At 39.1% G+C, this 21,556-nt stretch overlaps 1 protein-coding gene across 1 annotated transcript in view; it reads left to right on the top strand.

Moving 5' to 3' along the window:
* Nucleotides 1–14,047, top strand: part of LOC103151906 (pro-neuregulin-3, membrane-bound isoform-like) — a 133,783-nt gene extending 119,736 nt beyond the window's left edge. Inside the window, exons 10-11 of the mRNA XM_016681832.1 lie at nt 1,652–1,837; nt 12,178–14,047. Coding sequence (XP_016537318.1) covers nt 1,652–1,837; nt 12,178–12,799 — 808 coding nt within the window. The 3' untranslated portion in view covers nt 12,800–14,047. The remainder of the gene's footprint in view (nt 1–1,651; nt 1,838–12,177) is intronic.
* Nucleotides 14,048–21,556: the final 7,509 nt, after the last annotated feature.

Raw genomic sequence — 21,556 nt, 5'->3', positions numbered from 1 at the left:
AGTTTTTTATGAAAGCTTTAAAGCTGCTGAAACATTTTGGAGCTGAAACAGACAAACCTGAGCTTGAATTATTTTTGTTGGAAACTGCTCTCTGCACATTTGAGGAAAATCTGACTTTTGGGGGGACTTACAACTTTGTGACAACAACCGCTACTCAAAATCGATGTATTTTGCAAAACTGCAACCAAAGCACTTTTTTCACATCCCACAATTGATGTGATCAACTTCCAGCTGTTACTACTGGCAAAACCCACATAGAAGACAACAGGAAGTGGTGGGAAGAGGATGTTTTTTATTTATTTATTTATTTATTTGATTATTTGATTATTTCAAACGGTTTATAAGAAAATGTGTGACATTCTAATGTATTGAATATAAAATTGCTTAGTAAAATTTCCCCAAAATGCCACACATGTAGCCACTCTCAAGTACAAGGAGCTTGTTGCTCCAACACTTGAATGAGACGCTGACGTCTCCTCTGATTGGCCGATAGATGACTGTGAAGCTGGAGATCAGTTTAATGTATTTGTTTCTTGTTAAATTAATCCAAACTCAACCTCAGGATGACGGGGTAACAATGATTGTAGAGGTGCAGCTGCAGAGGGAAAGGCTTCCCAAACTCCTGTCTGTCCTGGAAGAAATAATGAAGCTACAGAATGTTAGCCGCAGTTCATCTATTCCTCCTGATCATCATTCGAAGCAATACGCTGGCCTTACTCTGACATCTTGACAGATACATCCTGTCCAGGTGTGAAGCTGAACAAAAAAAAAAAAAAAAAACTATTCTCTGGACATTTCTTTTGTTGCCCAGCAACTGGTACCAACCTGTACACTCTCACCATTTTTCTAAATGAAGAAGACTAATACTGAAAGGAACACACAAAATATTAGTTCATTTATTAGGATTTGCTAAGATTAACAAATTAATAAAACTAAATGAACTCAGTGAAATTTGAGAATCATCTGTTGAGTTAAAAATATAAAAGTCAGAAACGCCATATTCTCATCAAATTACTCCATTGATTTAAACTTCTACAACAAAACCGAAAATCACAGAATGACATGATCATTAACTATTATGCTAGAAACCATGGACATAATACTAATCAAATGCAAAACGGTGAAGTTCAAATGTAATCTGATATTACATCAAGAATATCAACAGAGAAAAATGACAAAACAACAGCTTGAGTCAACAAATGAACAATTTTCTACTGTTCACCATCATTTAAGAAAATGTTCTATTTAATTATGTTTCATTCAGGAAAAAATCTAATTTAATGTGGTATTTAAAGATGAGTTGAATTTTTTTACATTCCTTAGAATAAATTACTTTCCAGCTGTTTCACAGAAGCATTGGTGTCATCATAATTTGTGAGTGCCAGATTATTATTGGAAGCTTGATCTATTAAATCTGACTGTCTACAAAATCCCATCAGTCGTTCCTCCACTTAGCAGCTGGTAACGGCGCTGGCTGCTTATGTACACAGGTGTGAAATAAGTGGGAGAGTTTTTACATGTTAAGGTAAAACTCCACCATTATCCAAGAAGTTACACTCATTCCAAGTATTTCTCTGTCATGAACATAAATATTACATTAAAAATATGTTTTTAATTGTCGAGTTTTAATGATATTTTATTTCCTTTCCAGAAGCGGCTCCTTGTCCCACAGCCCTGAGCAGAGAACCCGCTCAGCTCACTGGTCAACTCCTCGCAGAACGCCTCCTATAGCCAGAGGACGGCTAAACCCAATCGGCGGATCCAAGTTCTCAGGTCCTGCCTACGAACACCTTCAGGAAGTAGAGCCGTCTGAAAAGGAAACAGAAGCACAAAAAAGGTGAGATCTGTCACCTTTGTTATCTCTCGCCATCTTTCAAACAAGTTTCAGTGCACTCAGTTTTATAAATATTTCTATTGTATTGTTTTTCACTGCTGTTAATTTACTGGAGTAACACAAAATGACCACAGGCCTTTTCAGAAATATATCTGTGTGTATATGTGGGCTGATTTGGAAGTAAGAGCAACTTTTAAAGTGAAGACATTTTTAGGTTCTGTCACACCTCCCTCTCCCAGTCTTTACGTCTCCGCCGCTTTTCTGTGCCGTTTCCTCTCGACGCTGACTCAGTCTAACGAAAGCCATTAAATGAAAAATACAGACCTGTCACGCACAAAGCTTTGGATCTCATTTCAAGCATGAATATTTTTAAAGTCAATCCTTTAGAAATGATATTTTTTTAACTTAAAGAAGAATCTGAATTTTTAGCACCCTCTGTTCCTCCTCATCCTTTTGTTTTTATCTGTTCTCCTGAGCCTGGGTGGAAACGGGGTAACTTCACGTTGCAGTCTGGCAGGCAACGTGTGGCGATGTGGCTGAGCGGAAACGCTCAGGCTGGTGCTTTAAGGGACACAGAACACCTGCCTACTTCTTTGGGCCTTCTTGTTACACCTGTCTTAAATAACAGGATCAGCTTTTTTTCTCATTGTTCTAGCTTAGCAACAGTAATTAAATCACACTTCACATAAACCTGGTTAGCAAGCACAAAGAACCTGTGTGGAATCAACTCCTTGTGAAAGGTGCTGCACTCAGACCGTTTTCCTTCAGTGAATATCAGGTGCCAGTGATCATAGCATTAAGCTACACATGCTAGTGCAATGACAATACAAACATCAAATGCTTTGTAAAGGTAAAAGAAATAAGTATATATGTACATTTCTGCCATGTTTTTGTCATGTAACCGGTTTTTCATTCATAATGCTGTTAAAGTATTAAATTGGAGTTGGTGAATTTAATACCATCTCCTCTCAGAGCCTGAAAGAGACCTGATATTGCAGAGTATGGACTCTTCCCACTCCTGCGCAATTTGGTTTTTCCTGACATACGGGATCTTTCTATGGATCACCGGACTTGAGAGTGAGCTTTCACATGAGATGTACTGGACATTCCACCACCATGAACAAAAGCCGGTCAGCAGTAAACTCATAGCTGCTGAGCTGTTTCACCCTTTAAATTTTCTGTATTTCTCAGGTAAGTACACCATTTTTTTTTTGCGAGAAAAATATTTTAATTTGCAATTTCCCTTAGTGGATGTGTTTTCCTTTGCCACCATGTCTCACTTCCCATATCACTCATGACATTCCTGTCAAATTGCTGCATAATTCTGACTAAAGCAGACGCCTGGTCAATCTTGATCAGTCTGTCGGAGACGTAGTCATAGGAAGCCTCTTGCAGTCCGAGGCCCCAATAAATATAACATATTCTAATTGCTGCAACGTCATCTGACCCGATTTTCTGACACATCAGATGCCAAAATCTGTCTGGTGGGTATTGAATGTAGGCAGGTAAAAGGAAAAATATGAATAAAAGAGAACATTTTTTTGCAAACCATTGGAAATACAAGTAACTTTTCAATATTGAAGGTTTAACTACAGATAAGCTCTCTGATCCTTCACATAACTTAAAGTGGGATAGTTTGGTTAAGAATCATTGGTGCAGGACTTTCCATTGAAATATTTGTCCAAACTTCCTCCATAAACTGCAATCTATTACACAGAAACTGGATTTTATTCTGGGATATCATTTGATGATTACAATGCTGAAAATGTGTGTTCGGAAAGACTGAAAAGTATAATGCTATATATCATAACCCGAACCAAAAACGAGACTCATTCATTGTAGAAAAAAGCTTTATAGTTAAATTTTAGTTGAAAATGTTATGTAAGCAGGTTCTAGTTTTATGTAAATAAGCCATATTTTAATGACAGAGAATAAAATCCAGGCTCTGCATTCAAGTTCAGATCAAAAAGTATTTAAAAGTAAGACTTGTTTGCCAAATGAAATGCAACAGCCTAAAGAAATCCATCAGTTTTTTTCATCCAGTAACAACTGACAGCATTGATGAGACTTATTTCTTTCAGACTGAGATAAATGAAACAACCTCTTAGTCTCCAAGCCATTTGTGTCGGGACCACCTGCAGAGAAAAGATGGACTCATCCCCTCGCCTTCTGGCAGCCTGTCTGCCTGCTTTCCCCTCGGATCGCTAGCTAAAGTGTGTGCAGCTCTATTTTTCTCTGTTTGGACACGACTCTTAAAAAAGTTGAGATTCTGTCACAGAAAGTCAAGTGAAACTTTCTTTTTCAGTGTTGCAAATATTTTTGTTTGTAGAAAAAATTTAATTTGCTAATATTCCACTGTGAAATGGGACACACCTTTAAGGACCACTATGTCGACATATCATAAACAGTGATCTGTTATTTTTCTTTGTTAAAAATGACATGCAATAATATCAAATTTAGTACCTTTTTATTGGCCTTTAATAAATTTTGGTTGTGACCGTAAAATACTCTGCAGTAAAATGACAGTACATCATTTTTAAAAAAGTATCTAATTAATTAGAGGTTTTATAATAATTGCATTTTTATTAAATAAAGAGACTAAATTTGATTAAATATTAAAGACTTTGACGCACAATTTTTCAATTCCAATAAAACGTTGCGATTTGACTCAGTCAATAAATATATGGTGTGGCTTTCATAGTTCAGTTTATCCAGCCGTATCTATCTGGATACAAACCCAATGTCTAAAGACACAGAATACCGTTTTCTAAATCATTCAGTTATCTTTAGGAAGAGTCTTGACTTGTCAGGTTGGGCAGACGTTTCTTGACCTCTTTAAGAAATAAGTTTTTTAAATAGTTTCTTTCTCTTCACTTCTTCGTCCTGCTAGCACATGACTCTTCCCTTGGAGGAGTTGTGTGCTGGCATGGCCTGTTATCGCTTGGGTGTGATGAGTTCACTGACAAAAACGACTGGATTTTTTCTGTTTTTCCCTGCCAACCTGTCAGGGTAAATCAAGGTGAAAATGAGTCAGCAGCCAATTTATCGTATTTCTGTTTTGTAACTGTAGAAACAGAAATCTTAAAAAATTAAAAAAGGACATGGCAAAGAGTATGTTTGTTGGACATCAGGGCTAAGCCCCATTTCTTGGTGATACCCTTTCTCTGAAAATAATAATAGCAGAAGACATCACACTAGACCTTACGGTTAATCTCCTAAATATTTTCAACTGAGAAATACACAATTATATTTCAAATTGTAGATTAGTTGGTAAACAAAATAGTTGAACCCCTCCAACATCCTGACGTATAGACACGTTGCATGTTGTTGTTTACATACAGAAATTTTGTGTGCGCGCACTATGCTGGGCCAAAAGGTCATTGTTTTACCTGCCATCCGTAGCCACGCTGCCATGGTACAACAAATCTGTTACCTAAATAAAATCTGGAGATGTAGGGATTATTAATTTAGTGCAGGGCGCCAAGGCAAAGGTAGAGATCACGCAGAAGAAACATTGAAGAACAATTCAAATCTGTTTGTATTTTTTTTCCTGCTTTCTGTGCTGGATGTGCTACACACAGACCTGTTGCTGTAGCAACTGACTATCGACAACATATGACACTAATGTATCAGATTCATCATCAGAAAACATGCAGACTTTTTCCACACAAAGAACAGAACATTTAGTCCGTTACAAATTTATGTTTTCAGGCTTCATGTTTATATTGCAATTATTAATAAGAGAGCTCTTCTCTCTCTTGTTCTCGATGAAGGCGGACGCTTCTTTCCTCTGCCCTTGCCTGCCCTGCTTGCTCTGTTTTTCTCCTGTCTTTTTCTCTTTTTCTACATTTTTGGAGCCTTTCTTTGCACATCATCCAAATCTACAAATTATGGATCTGGTCAACCGGTCTCTCAATGCAATTGATCAAATTTTCGACGAGAAGTCTGGGCACAGCAGAGCCTCTTGTCCTGCAGGGTCACACCCGGCGGGATTCACCCTGGATTTATTTATGATAACAGGATTTCTGCTGTTTGGAGCTTGTGGATTCCTGGATTATCGACAAATTTGTGACGGACTTGGCCGAACTAGTGAACACTCAGACTGTTGGTGTGGAGAGAGACGAGGACTCTAAAACTCACTAACCGGATAGAATCAATCTTGGAGCAGTTGCTAGTTTCGGCTCAGTGGAACGACCAAACTAATTTGGATGATTGGAAACAGATGTATCAGAGAGACTTTAGAGAAGATTGAAATTCATAATCTTCCCAACATAAGACATTCTGTTTATGAATTGGCTTTCCCCGTGTGGCCTTGGAAGGTATGTAAGATATGTAAACACAATCCTCCTTCCCTCCTCACCCCCTCCTGTTTCCATGGAGCTGTGGAGATGAGCGTTCCTAAGGACATTCCTCGGTAATAAACACCTCTATCGGACTATGCCAGGGGCCACAGCCACCTGGCTTCATGGCCCTTTGACATCACCGCCTTCACTCATGTCTTTGTTGCCTTGTTGCTGAAAATGTGCTATATAAATAAAATTACCTTACCTTTTCTGAACACAGTGGTGGTTGATAATTTAAACACCCCATACCAACTCTCTTACTAACGTAAGAGGTGCGGTGCGGTGCGGTGCGCACCACAACTCTCTTACGTTAGTAAGATAGTTGGTATGGGGGTCGTCTTTTTTTAAGCAAACCAAAACAACGAATTTTGCTGCACATCCACATGTTAAGGTTGAGAAAGTCAAGCTAGCATAACTGACCTACACATCCCTCTCTCTTGTTATTTTTTGAATGAAAACTTTTTCCTGACCTGTGAAATGTGACACCAGTGGGCCTTTTTATCTAATTGTTGTGGTCTTGACAATTAGCAAAGCACTGCGTCCCTTTTTATTTTACACTTCATGGTGCGCTATGTCGACAACTTGACAGCTAAAACTAATGATAGTCATTGTCAGCGTGATCTTGCTCATCTGACGTCACATTGCATTGTGTCTGTTGACATAGAAAAACTGTCCGTCAAAGGACTTACATGAAGAATATTATTTAAAAGTAATGTTATGGTCAATGCTTACATCAAGGTTCTGTTTCAGACAGGATGTCCTGTAGGTGTTATCTACATTTAGGCACATCAGGAAAAAAATGCCAGTTACAAAAACACACACCCAATTCATATAGTCTGTGCGAATAGATGAGCATGTACGCTTATTCTGATCACACACTTGTGCTTACAGGGTCACTAACCCACACACTCTGGATCCATGACCCACCCATCCACTCATTCATTGTCTTAGAGGCAAGATTTGTCAGAATGGCAGATGGATGGACAGACGGCCAAATCCCTTTACTGTAGCATTGTTGCCGGGGTTGCCATGGAGGCATCTGACCACGACTGCGTGGAAACAGAGAAACATAGAGATCCAGAAATAGCAGGGAGGAGAAAATCCAAAAATACAGAAACATTCAAAGGATGTAACGGAGGAGTGTGCAGATAGTTTATGACAGTTAGAAAATGTGCTTAGAAATTTAAAAATGATGGTGGTTTCTTTTTATCCCCGATTTAGAAGCCTGGTGTTATCTCAGCAAAATGGCTGACAGGAAGACAGAAAAATTGTTACGACTATTATAAGATAAATCTTTTGACCAACTGGCTGATGAAGAAGTTGGGTGGCTCTTTATGTGCTTGTTTGTTTGTTTTTTTCTTTCAAATAAGGAATAGTTTTTCTCTACTTAAGTCTGCCCCATGCAGTGCTGTAAAGAAAACACTTGCATGTATTTACATTTTCTCACACATTTATTGGGACTTTAAGTGGCACATTACTTATAAATGTGACACTTTTAGAAGTCCTTTTCAATGGAACCACCCAGTCTTTTGGGGTATGTTTGAGCAGGTTTTGCACATCTAAAGATTGAATGTTTTTAATAATTTTTCAAAATATTTCAAGCTCAATCAGATTGGAAAGTAGGGGACTGTAGTTTTCTGGCCGATCACTGATCTTTACAAAGCCTTCCATCAAGGCACAATGCTAATGACACGCTATTGGTTGGTTTTGCAAAGCAGCCAATCCAGGTGCACCATTCAATTGCATTGGCACTGATTGGCTGCACCCCCAAGAGCAGAAATGCAGAAGACTGTAGATCAGGGGTGCCCAAAGTCGGTCCTCGAGGGGCGGCATCCTGCATGTTTTAGTTCTCTCTCTGGTGGTAGTTACAACCTTTCCAGCATGTCAATGTTCCTCTTAGGCCTTTAATGAGCCAACATTTGATTCAGGTGCGTTAAACCAGGGAGAGAACTAAAACATGCAGGATGCCGGCCCTCCAGGACAGTCTTTGGACACCCTTGCTGTAGATGTTAGCTTATGCCGCAGTGCTGAGACAGTTTCTTCTGTTCTTATTAAGGCGTATTTGGTGTTTGAACTATTAAAATAGACCATTGTATAAGTGGTCTATACCATGGTCACAGAGAACCACATGGTTCTGCAGACAGACTCCTCCGTAAGCAACAACCTTATAGTTTCCATCCAGGAGTTATTAACCATTTGTACAAATGTAGATGATTCTTCACCATGTCAGATGAACTTTCCTCCAAAATATACATGTCTCCTGCAAATACAAAACCAGATCGTGGAAAGGGACTAGTTGAAGAGAAATATCAAATATCTCAGCACATTTCCTCATAAAACATGGCAACAAACGTCTGACCAACCAGACAACACTTCATACAGATCTCTGTTGAAATAGAGTAACCAAGGCCTGGTGTCGAGTTCAGCAGATGAAGAACACCTACGGCAAGGAGAACCGATTTCTGTACTTCAGATGAAGTATGTCAGAATCTAAACCCTGGTGAATACCAGTGAGCCACTGTAAAATAGCTGGCTCTTATCCTGCTACAATGTGAACTTCTGCCTCAGTCCCAAGTCTTTTGCAGAGTCACTGGTTTCCTTCCAGGATTGCCTTGTATTTAGCTCCATACGTCTTCCTACCAACGATCCTCTCACCTCCATGTTTCACCACATGAGTGCTGGTTTGCTCTTGTCACGACACCTTGAACTGTTTGAGCCAAATGTTCTCTGCGACAAGAGTAACACTAGCTTTGTTTCCAAATTGCACAATATTTGCACTATTTGACATTTCAAAATAAATTTGCTTAATGGAAACATGACAATTTTGAAAAAACTTGTTTTGATGCTGTGTTAAAGGGGTTCTTTGGTTGTATCGACATTGGTTTACTTCACAAAACTGCAATGGCAACTTTTTTCTCATCTCCATAAGAGATGAAAGAAAGCCATCTCTTATGGCTTTCTTTCAATACATTATGCTATTTTGTCTTGATAAGAAGTACTTCAAATTTCATTTGTAATTTCGCAAATAGTGTAAAGCACAACAAACGTGTTTGGTGTGTGCAGCTGTGGAAACCATCACATGTTTTTTCCCACAAATTCACTGTTATTTATTTCACACATTCCAAAATAATCTTTAGGATTGACAGATGAATGAAACTGTCTGTGTTAACCTGTAATGAACTCCCGTTTATGATAAAAGCCCGGTCACTTTTCTTTTCCTCATTTGGACACAATCTCCATGTTTTAGTTATTTTTTTCTTTTCGCTCCAGCTGCTCCATCGTTGCCCTGCGGGTCTATATCTGAACTGCTCTTCATAGATTGTTGCAATCTGATTATGTTTCAGCACATCAAAAGAGAGATTTGTCTGTGAATGTTATCTTGGGAATTAGCACCCTCGCATCATCCTCTCTTATCGCTTGCAGGATCCTCTGTGGGCTCCCCCAAATCTCCACTCTGCTTTTTTTATGTCGGATGGAGAAAAGAAAAAACACAGCAGAGATAAAACATGGAAGTGATTTCCCCGAAGTCTAAAAAATGTACCTCTAGAAAACAGTGTTATTTTTAAAGCAAAGATGGAAAAAATAATTTGTGACGAGGATGAGAATTTGCAAGGGCAACGGAATGGACATCGTTGTTTTTGAGGAGTGTTATGAATGATTAGACAAAGATAAGAGCCTGTCCTGCAGATTAACACTGGATTTAGACACGGATAACACAGCGGGAAATGGTTGGTCTTAGAAAGAGATTACTCCAGGAGTCAGTGCAGCCAGATCGGCACCTAGATACAGAGATGAGAAGTTTGTGGCGGCGGAGATTTGGGTTGAAAAAAGAAAAGCTTTGGAAAGTCAGTCGGGCTCGTAGTGAAACTGATAAAGGCCTAAGACTGAGCTGGATGAATGGGTCAAACTTCACGGGACCCCGAAGGATGCATTCATTAGTGCTATCTTACAAATCACAGTAACTTATTTAATTATCTGAAGAGAACAAAGCTGGCTCTGTGGGCAAAAGGTGGTAATTTAAGGGGTTATCTTTGTTCAGCCAGGAGATTCACCACTAGATGGCATCATTTGTTAAACTTGTCATGTTTATCTGGTGAAAGAAAATATGGTTTGCTCTTGTCACGACACCTTGAACTGTTTGAGCCAAATGTTCTCCGCGACAAGAGTAACACTAGCTTTGTTTCCAAATTGCACAATATTTGCACTATTTGACATTTCAAAATAAATTTGCTTAATGGAAACATGACAATTTTGAAAAACTTGTTTGGTGCTGTGTTGAATGGGTTCTTTGGCCGTATCGACATTGGTTTACTTCACAAAACTGCAATGGAAACTTTTTTCTCATCATACAAGTCACATGATCAACAACTGGATGTTTCTACTGGTGCAAACCCTGAAGAAGAAGACAGGAAGTAGTTGGAGGACGATTGTTTGGCATGTTTTTAATGACTTATTGCATGAACAAACTCATTCATGTGATTTTAATTGTGTTTCTTATTTACTGGAAACACTGCAATTGTGAAATTGTGTTCTTTTGATATTATCAGAATGCTGTCAGATTTGCTCACATTTGTAATGGGAACACAGCTAGTATGACCATAACATCAGTGTTTACTTTTTATCACTACATTTTGTACAGTTACTGTACTTCATCATATTTTAAATTCATTGGACAAACAGTGGGAAAATATTGTAGAATTAACAATCCCAAAAAATATTTGAGTGGATTTAAACTGCACCAACTGGAATCCATGCTGAAAACGATAAATCTAAATGTAAACTGATACTTTCTGTTTTGTGATGGTTTTAGTAAATGACTGAGCCGCCACACAGTGGTTTCTCTGATTAATATGACAAGAACAAACAGAACATAACCATGTTATGGCCGCCTGATTCAAGTCCTACACAAAACCAAAGTTAACTCCTGCTACTTTGCAATCATTAGTTCATTTAAATATTCACATTAAGGAATGGATTTATATGTTACAGTGGAGATGCTAAAAACTAACTTAATAAATCTATAAATAAACTGGATAAACTTAGATAAAAAAATAAACACCGACCTCTCCTGCAGGACAACATGACAACAGGGGCAAACAATTTAACACTAATACCACAGAAGAAGAAATAAGGAGGGGCTCCCGATATTAAAGTCACACGGTTATAACAATGACAGAGTTTTCAAAGGTGTTTCAGTCAGATAAAGGAACAATCCAAATGACAACAAAAAGACGACATTTGTGTAATTATAACAAAAGATAAATAAAACCTGGTTAAAACAATTCTTGTCATAAACATTTTTCATGATAAATGTGTGTACACATGGAATCATAGATGATAGCTCAAGTATCAGAGACTTAAATCAGCTCAAATGTGTGAAAAGTAAAAAATATTAAGACTTTTGAGACAATGCCAAACGCGATGGTGGGCAGGTTTTCCACCAGCGGTCAAAGTATGAACAATACGTACAGAAAAGTCTGATTAAAAAACTTCTGCCCTCCTTGCAGCCACACAGTCTCTAAACCAACTCACAGAACATTTTAAAGCAACTCTTGACCTGAAGTTACCCCGCTCTCACAAATCAACACACAATGCTGTCCTTGGCGGAGGCTCAGCGCCTCAGCTCCACTCTCTTAAAACTTGTTAAAATCAATAATGAGAAGAACTCTGTTGCCTCCTCCTTGTCTTTATGTGAGAATTTTTGGAGGTTGCGTGTGTGTGCGAGCATGTGCGTGTGTGTGTGTGTGCAGACTCAGATATAAAGAGATGAAAGATGTCAGACTCATTTTCTTCCCCTCTACATCCTTGGTTTTAGCCTGTGAGACGGCTGAGGGCGGAGAGCTGTATTCTGCAGTCAGTGTGGGAGTTTGAAAAGGCGATTGAGTTGAAAACACAGCAGAGACACGATGACTTTTTCCCCATAGTGAAGGGTGGAAGTTTTCTCCAGCTGAATAACCTTTTCTCCCCTCCTTCTCTCTCTATCTGTCTTGTCTCTTTCAGGGTCCACTCCCAGGAGGAGAGCCCGGACTGCGACACCAAACAAGATGCCTTTGTACATATGCAAACTCCTGTTTCCATGGAGACACAATCGTCGGCGCTGCCTTGGTGCGGTAGCGTGCAGGTCCGCTCCCCTCCGCAAAGCAGTCGCAGCCTGAGAAGGCCTGGCCGCCGCCGCCGTAGCCTGTCCCCGTCTCCGCCGCCATTTCGCTCCTGCTCCATCCCTATCATTCCCTCCGTTCAGGGTCACCACGACAACGAGGTGTCCTGTATGCAAACCAGCCCAGAAACCACTGAGATGTCAACAACCTGCGAGGAGGAGAGGAGGGACAAGGCGGCGCGCACCCGGCCCTCCTCATCCTCATCCTACTTGTGCTCCTCCGCCATCGGGCAGCGGCAGGAGGCGGCGGCTCTGCTGCTGGAGGAGGCGCAGGAGCAGCTCAAAGCGTTGGCTCTTGCCCACAGGAAGCAGGAAGAGATCGGCAGCTGCTCGGCAGCAGCCGCGCCAACGGAGCCTCGAGAAACTGTTTGCTTCCTGAACCTTAGCGGCGGAAGCGCTGTGGGACTCGGCTGCAGCGGACCAACGCAGACCCAGCTACTATCGCACAGAGACCCGGTCCAATGAGGCCGCTCCGTTTTCGGGACACGCACTTTTTTTTGTTTTTGGTTTGATACTGTTGGCAGACCTGGTGTTCTGTATCTGTAAGATGTGAATTGAAAATGTCAATTTGAAAAAAAAAAATACATCAAGCGAAATCCTATCAATATGCATACTGTATGGATACAAGCGTACAAACACTCTGAGTGGCCAACTTTCCACTGACTGACCGTATGGAAAAGAGAAAAAAATACCTTCAAGATTTCATCGACAAAACACTACTTAGATGAAAAGAAACCAAATAGTCTGTCAAATCCATGATGTTTTTAACTGTAAAAAGAATATATAAATATATATATATATATATAAATATATATGAAAATAAATATATGGAATTTAAAAAGTGACCGAGTACAAAGTTGAAGAACACAGGAATGATATTTTGGTTTAGTCTTTATTTCTCCACCCTTTGTTTTGTATCTAGTCACACATTTGGTAATGAACAGCTTCGTGGTTGTTGCGCCGCACGTCCAGGATCCAGGAAGTCACCGTCGAAGAAGGAATCTCCTCTATGATCTCACCCCCTCAGCCTTTTAAAACAAAAAAACTGTGACCCAGCCAAGAATTACACTACTGCCCTCTGCGGTTTTCAACGTTTTTCAGAATTTACGGCACAAGAGAAAAACACGAAGGGAATCGGGGAGATAAGTCAGCTTCCTGAGGGGAGAGGATTATAACTAACACTTCTTTTCTCCGTTTTTGTTACAAAGGATATTTTCACACAGAGGCGCACACACACACACACACACATTAATGCATTATTTACTTTGTTGGCTGGGTGTTTCACAATGAAAAGAAGTGCAGGTGAAAGACGGACAGATCACAGGAGTTAATCTGATATTTTTTTAGTTTGCCGTCCATTTTTAGTTACTAATGAACAATGCTGCTTTTCTGGGGTTGATGGGGGATGAACCATGTCGTTTTGGTATTGAAACAAGAAATAAATGTCTCTATGTTGTATCCTAATGTATGAATTGGAAGCATTTGAATTTCTGTAAGAAGTCACAGCCCAATGTTTCTGGTGTCAAAAAATGGTTGCAGTTCTGGTAAAGATTTTTCAAAATATCACTTGGTTGATTGATTGATTGATTGAATGATTGATTGATTGACATGAATGTCCACAATAGTGACAAGTTTTAAGCCTCTGGCTTAAAGACAAGGGCCATTTTATCATCTCCAATTAACCTAAGCATATTTTTCAATCACAGTACAGAGCAATACAACGTACCGTAACTCTTTCTACAGATTTAAAGTTTTCCCATTTTGTCATCTTAGGACCACAAAGTTAAAAACATATAGTTGGTATTATTTAGGATGGACCAACTCAAATTAGTCCAACACTGTGATGTGGAAGAAACTAATAATACTAACATTTACTTCACATTTTCAGTGCAACATTTTTACATGTAAGACCAACAACGACTATATTCAATTAAGTGTAAGGTAAGAGTAGATACTGTGTTCATTTTCTGACATGTCATTAAATGTCAGATTTATCTGAATATGATTCTTAATTCACTTTTATTTCATCAATGAACAGAACATTTGCCAATAAATGCTGAATAATGTTAATCCTAGTAAGAAGAAGTTTTTGTATCCCAGTGATTTTCACCCAGTTTTTTCCTTATTGTTGAATCATAAACAATGAGGGTTCACCACAGGTTTCTTGTTTTCTTTAAAGAAATCAGAAAAGCCTAAAAATGGGTTTGTTACTCTTTCGAGATGGACTGATGTCAGTAATCTTGTTTCCATCAATGTTTTTTATTCATTTTTTTGTAGTATCTCATTAGAACAGGTTGATGGCAATGGCAAAATTCAAAATAACTAAGTTTTATGCTGGGTTGAGGTTAAGTTCTGACATACTAAATGTCTTACCAGAGGCACAGACCGTAGTCCAAACCTCCAGCTTCCAGTGGAGAACTCTCCACTTTTCTGAGATGTGTGATCCATGCTGGTTTCCAACTTTTACATCTTGTTTATTACAGTTTCCCTTTGTACCAACTCCAGGAATGGTATGTAATGGCTGCCCTGCACCAGCTTCACTCGTAGAGCCATCCACGTTGGGCTTCGTTCAGGCTTCACAGTGGAAAAGCTGCTTCTCTAGTTTAAAGTTTGTAATGAAGGCTTACACTGCAGAGTCAAGGTGGTTCCACCAGTTAAACCTGGGCTTCTCTTCAACCAGTTAAGTCCAGAGATCCTTTAGTACCAAAAGGTGCCATCGATTCCTTGAGTTTGTTCCTTACTGGAGTCTGAAGGCAAAGTTTTCCACGGCTCATTAATTCTTGGCTGACTAGTCGAACTGGCTGTGTCTCCTGAGGGCGCAGAGATTTAATCAGGGTGAAAACAACTAACGTGGTTCCTCATCAGTTCAGCTCATTAGCTGTGTTTGAAGAGTTTTATTAATTTTTGCGAAGCATATTCGACTGGGGAGATGAGCATTTTGCTTTTCAGTCAATTCAATAAAATCACTCAGATGTCTGTTTCAAACTGCTGATTTTTTTTAAAAATCCTTTCTTGTAAACAAAGCTGCTTCATGTCATCAGTCTGACATTCTTAAAGCTGCAGTATGTAACTTTTACAAAATGTTTTCCCCTATTTGTTAAAACTGTCACCATGTTGTGAGATAACCTGTGAAAAGATCCAGTTCCTCTGCCTTCTCTTAGTACTAGCCAGAGAAATACGTCACTTGGTCAAAAACAACCAATCAGAGCAAGGGGGAGGGTCTTAGTGCTGTTAGTCTCCCACATGTATGATATATGCTGCTCACACCCTGGCATTTGCTCTCTGCTGCACTACAGCTGGCTGAACATGAACAAGGGGTGTGAATACTTTTGCAAAGCATTGTGTAAACAAATTCTTATTTCATTATAATTAAAAATGACTAAACTTTGGATCAGGACACTATTCAATACACAACACTGTCTTTCTGACCCTTCGCCTGCATTTTGTCAAATGTTTGTTTTTGTTTTTTTGAATAATGATTTTTTTTGCTGAAGTTTAGCATTGCTATGTAACAAATGTTGCCCGATTATCAATGCTTCTGACGGTGACTTACTGTGTAGGCTGATGTCACGTACTGTACAACAACAGTACATTACCATGACCTTTTAAAAAGACTTGATAATTGTCTAAATGTATGACCTCTGCTGCTACTCTCTATCCTCTTCTTGGGTTTTCATTTACAGAACATTCTCAAGAAAAACTGAGAGGCTGAAAACTCCCCAAGCGAAATATGAGAATGAGTCATGTCCCGTTGAGAGGCTGGCATTTATTGTCAACATTTCATGACAAAAAGTTATTACAACATCTTGAGAGAAAAAACTATTACTGCAGTCACGTAGGAACATCAGCACAGTTTGTCTTTGAGCATCAGTAATTATACAAGAGTGGAGGAAAAAGCTCATTTCCAGCAGAAAAGACGTTTCTTCCTTCCTTTGAGAACTTCTATAAAACATGTTAGATGTGTGAGCTGTTGAACTTACTGAATTCAAGCCTGCTGGTTTAACATGATGAGAAACAGTTGAAGAAGGAAGGAAGATGTGAATTTGATTAGGAAAACAGATTGGTCTCTCTTTTTTTAGTCACAAATTTAAAGAGCATATCTGCCTTTTTTATGTTATCATTTTTATTTAAAGTGTAATGAGTTGTGAGAGGAGTGTGTGTTTGTATGTGTGCAAATGGGAATGTTTAAAAATGCACACACTGCAGATTGGAGGTAATGTTTGCTTTGGTGATTTCATTATGACTATTTTTATTCCTATGTACGACTGGGAATATGAAAATAACTTTACTTATCAAACACCAGTAAAATAAATGTCATATTTAAGAAAAGAAGACATTAAAATATACAGGAGGGAGGCTGGTCGTTATGCATGAAATGTGTTGACAACAGTCACTGAAAATAGACTGTCAGTGGGAGCCTAAACATAGCCAAACTTTGTTCTCTCTAAACTGGACTTTTTGTCTGGACAATGTGGGCCATGACATCTGTAAGCCTGCAGGGGTCCCACTGCATCTAAAAGTCTGCTACCACTGACTTCGTGTGGTTTAAGTGGAATCAAAGTCTCTCCAGAGATCTCTGTTCTTGCTCTTCATCTCCTGTTTGGTTACTCATCTTCTGCACTCCAGTTGGAATCAGCTTTTCTAGTCATACTGACAACTGAAAAAGCATTAGACATTAACCGCTTTCACCCAGTCATACCAACAAACATAGCCATATTTATTCACTCATACACAGTCTGATTGGGATCTTGGATTATATGCCTTGCCCAGCAGTATACCAACTCACAATGGAATCAAACCAATTGGACCACTACTCCACCCACTGAACCACATCACTCTCTGTCTCTTGTTCTGTCCTGGATGATCAACAAGGTGACATCTTATAAATCCTCAGGGTCCAGTTGGCATTGCCTTGACAGTCATCAAGGTACCAATTGATGACAATTTCCATTCAAGTCCAATTATCAATGGCTCTAATCTTGTTCAATCAAGATCAATTCATTGATAGTCTTCCTGTTGGCAAAACATCACAACCCTTGGACGACATGATCAGCAACACCTCTTTGAGAGTCTGATTGGTAATGTCTTACCATCCTTTGAAGGTCCAATCTGTATTGCCTCTCCAGTCTTCCAGAATGTGATGCGCAAAGACTTGGCAGCTTTTAAGAGTCTGATCAGGGAATTCTTGTCAGTCTTTAGGGTGTAGTTGGCAGCGCCTCGTTTGTTGAGTCGCCATAATCTACTTCTTGTCATATCATGTTGAGCTGAGTCCAGATACATTTTGTGTGTGTGTGTGTGTGTGTGTGTGTGTGTGTGCGTGCATGCGTGTGTGTCTTTTCTACTGCTGCAGAGAGACTGGTAGGTGCTGCTTCACCTGTTGCTGCTCATTTTAGCTCATCAGGAGGCAATATTTAAGGACCGGCAGGACTAGAGAGGAATTGCCAGATATTTTGGTAATCATCCTCTTCTTAACTTATTGGCTTCTACTTGTTGTTATTTATCCCTTGTCTTTTTCTCTCTGAGTCCCACTTCTGCTGTCAAAGTCTCCTTGTTTTATCACTTCATGGATTTCTGGAAGACTTCACACCAACACACTTACATACGTGACTCTGCAGATTCTTCTGAGTCTTACACAGAAGAAAACCACTTCTCTACCTGTCTGCCCTCCATCACTGACACCCCCGCCACAGGACTTATCAAGAAACAACTTAAAAAGGAAGAATGCCAACCCCATCATGCCCTCTACTAACCTCAGCCACAAAGTACCGACTCTTCAACAATCTATCATCAATTCACCAAATAAGACTAAGAAAAACAGAAAGATTCTCTTCTTCTGCACATTTCCATCCTCACACCAGAACCAGACCAATCTTTCAATCTTTCCCTATTGCCACGTGCACAGTGAACCTCCTGTGGATCAAGAAGTAAAAACAAATTATTATTTTTATTATTATTTTTGTCAGCAATAAACTCTTTTATTTGATTCAGTGGTCTGTCGTTTCCAGCACTAGTCTCATATCAAAAGGACGCAGTTGGCAGCTTTTCTGAAACATGATTATCATTTAATCTCAACCAGATATTATTTTCCTTTGACCTCTAATGGTAACACTTTTCATACTTTATGCAGAAATTCTAGAAATGTAACATGATTTTTGTTGTACTTTATAACAGTGGTGGACTAGATTAAATTTTAGTTATTTGGAGGGTCTGCAATTAATCATATTTTATTTTGAAACTACATATCGACAAAATAACCAACATTTTGATTCAAAAATCTTTTTGCTGCTAAATTATTGAATTAATAAACATGACCTCAACAACAAATATATTTATTGTTTTTATTCTGTTATTTAGGTTATTCAACCATCAGGTTGGTACAAAGTGTTTCAGGAACCTCTGATCATTCATGGAACTTTAGAAATATGAACTGTAGATGCCAACATCTGTGCTGCTGCTACATGTTTAGCATTAAGATGCTATTTTCAGCTAACTCCTTCTAGCACACAGAATCAGTCTATACCAAAGTCTCCATCAGATCAGTTTACAGGCAGAATTAACCCCAGTGGCCATTGAGAAGCTGTTTGTCCTCCATCACTGCTGAAATACGCAAACGCAAAGGTTCCATTATAGACTTTTATTTGTAAAAAAAAAAAGGGAATTATGTTTAAAAAAATTTAACATTTTAAACTCTGCTCTTAATTAATCAAAATTAATGTTATAAATAATGCCTCAAAGTCCCAGCCTTAATTTTTAACTGATTACAGTCAGTTGCAGCGGACCTCTGTGCCCTTCATGCTCTAACGCTCCTGTTCTAGTATTTTGCCAGATATTTGATTCAACCCCAGGTGAACTCTTGTGGGATAGTCAGTAAACGGGTATAAAAGACTGTTCTTAGCCACTATCAAAACTCCAAGTAAGCAAATATTTGAAGTAAGAGTGTTTTCCTCCTGAATCGTAACACTCTCCAAAAGTTAATGCCATGGCAGACTAAAGCTGTTCTGACAGTCTCGCTTCCAAGATCTTTTATGTGGGGTTTTCCATAAATTTTTCCACCTGTCTGTGCTGTATTTGAAGGAGATATTTAGTTAAGCTTTACCACAATTTTATCCTCTGGCTGTTTGACTTCATTTTCCTGAATCCACGCACAGCTTTATGGCCCCAACTGGAGTTTTGCTGCTTCAGCTCCCCTCATTCACATAAAAAAGTGTCAACCATCAGCATAATGTCTGCCAATGCATGTGTGCGAAAGACACTGATGGCAGCAATAGAGGTTAGAGCATCAGGCCAAAGAGATAAGAGCTACAGCTTGATCCTCCAAAAACACTTTGCTGGCAGAGCGTCCAAACCCATCAGACTTCATCTGAACTGCAGCCAAATCAGTGTCACAGTCCAGATGATTATTTGTGTGCCTTGGTTTAATCTCATAAGCAAACATTGCTTTCTTTAGTTCCTCACGGACGCCTACTGGTCTCCTCACAAAACGCCCAGCGGATTGGATGGATTGGTCGCAGAGAAAGAGAAGCAGAGAAAGAGCCAGTATGTCTGTAATCTGAGGTGGTTTCGTTTCAAAAAGCAGGATTCTTGAGTGTGACAGCAGAGCTAATCCCTGGTGGAAATGGAAAGCCTCTGGGTGAGAGATCTCTGCCAAGCTGCATGTTTGTTTGTTTCATGACGTGACTGCTCATGTGTTCTCCATGTTCTTGTTTTCCAGAGATGGAGTTTCCTCTTTGTCAACATCATTTCAATGATGCTCATCAGGCAGTCGCCTTTTTTAAAACCTTTAAGCATGAATAAACTGAGACAGATTTTCATTGGCGCAATCCAAATGTCTTATGTCTTATCTTATGCTTACGTCCAAAGTTATTCACACCCCTGAGAGATTTTTCCCAAAAATCCGTCCATCCACCCGTCCTGCAAAAACATTAAAAGTTACCAAATATTTCTGGTGTAAATACTTTACTTTTGTCTTGAACTAAGAGTAACTGATAAGTCACTTTCCAGCAAAGATATAGGAGTTTGTTCTAAGTCAATCATTTCTTAATATTGATGAAAAAGTATTTGTTCTATCGATAGATTATGTCACTTGTAACATGAAAAAAATGTCTTGTTATTGGTGAAGTAATTTCCAAGTGCAAGTAGAACATTTTTTAATCAATATTACAGAATTATTGACTTAAAACAAGCTCCTATACCTTTGTTAAAAAGTTGCCTGTAACTTAGTTCTGTCTTATTTGAAGTTTATTAAGATATTTATATTAGAAACCAGATTAAAAAAATCCTTCAGTTTTTGTGTTTTTGGAGTGAATTATCCCTGCAGGATTGTTGGAGTCCTGGTTTGTGTGTCCAGCTATCATTGGGATAGAGTCGTTTTCTTAAAATAAACATGAATAAATAAAGATAAAAATATATTTAAATTGGCATTCCATCCATCAAAACATCACAATAGTCTTAAGATGTCCAGTTTTTTTCATTTTTTCACTGGTATTTTAATTTATCCCTGGTAATGAGACCATGGTACATTATTGTAATCAACTGAGAAAAAAATGCTAATTCTTACAACAGGATGCAGTGCTGCAGATGATTCTGTAATAGCTATGCCGGTGTTCTGACTACGGGTATGACAGATAGAACACCAGCCCAATCGGTGGTGCTGTACCACTGCCACAGAAAGACACAAAAAACACAGAATGGAGCCATGTTTGTGTTGTTAGAGAGAGGGATGGCTTTTCAATGTCATTGTTTTAAAAAGTTGCACTATTACACTGAAACATGAACCTGGTGTTTTGAAATATCCATTATGGAAAAAAGTAATGAAAAAGTTCTCTCTTTCACTGTGGCGTCTAGCAGTTATAATTTTGGCAACACTCAGTTCATCCATCCATCCATTTTCTGTACACCCTTGTCCCTAGTGGGGTCAAGAGGGGTACTGGTGCCTATCTCCAACACTCAGTTCAGTAAAGTTCAATTTGATGTTTGGTGATGCAATTATATATAAAAAAAAAAAATTCCCCTCTCACCCTCCGTGGGTGGTCTCTTTCATCCTCTGAGCTCGGGTCCTCTACCAGAGGCCTGGGAGCTTGAGGGTTCTGCGCAGTATCTTGGCTGTGCCTAGATACTGCACATTTCTGGACTGATATGTCTGATGTTGTTCCTGGGATCTGTTTGAGCCACTGCTCCAGTTTGGGGGTGACTGATCTAAATCCTTTTCTGAGTTAAAAGTAG

The sequence above is a fragment of the Poecilia formosa genome, unplaced genomic scaffold (genome assembly GCF_000485575.1).
Source record: "Poecilia formosa unplaced genomic scaffold, Poecilia_formosa-5.1.2 Scaffold296, whole genome shotgun sequence".
Taxonomy (NCBI): Eukaryota; Metazoa; Chordata; class Actinopteri; order Cyprinodontiformes; family Poeciliidae; genus Poecilia; species Poecilia formosa.
The sequence above is the reverse complement of the archived record's forward strand: the minus strand, read 5'-3'. Positions and strand labels throughout refer to the sequence as shown.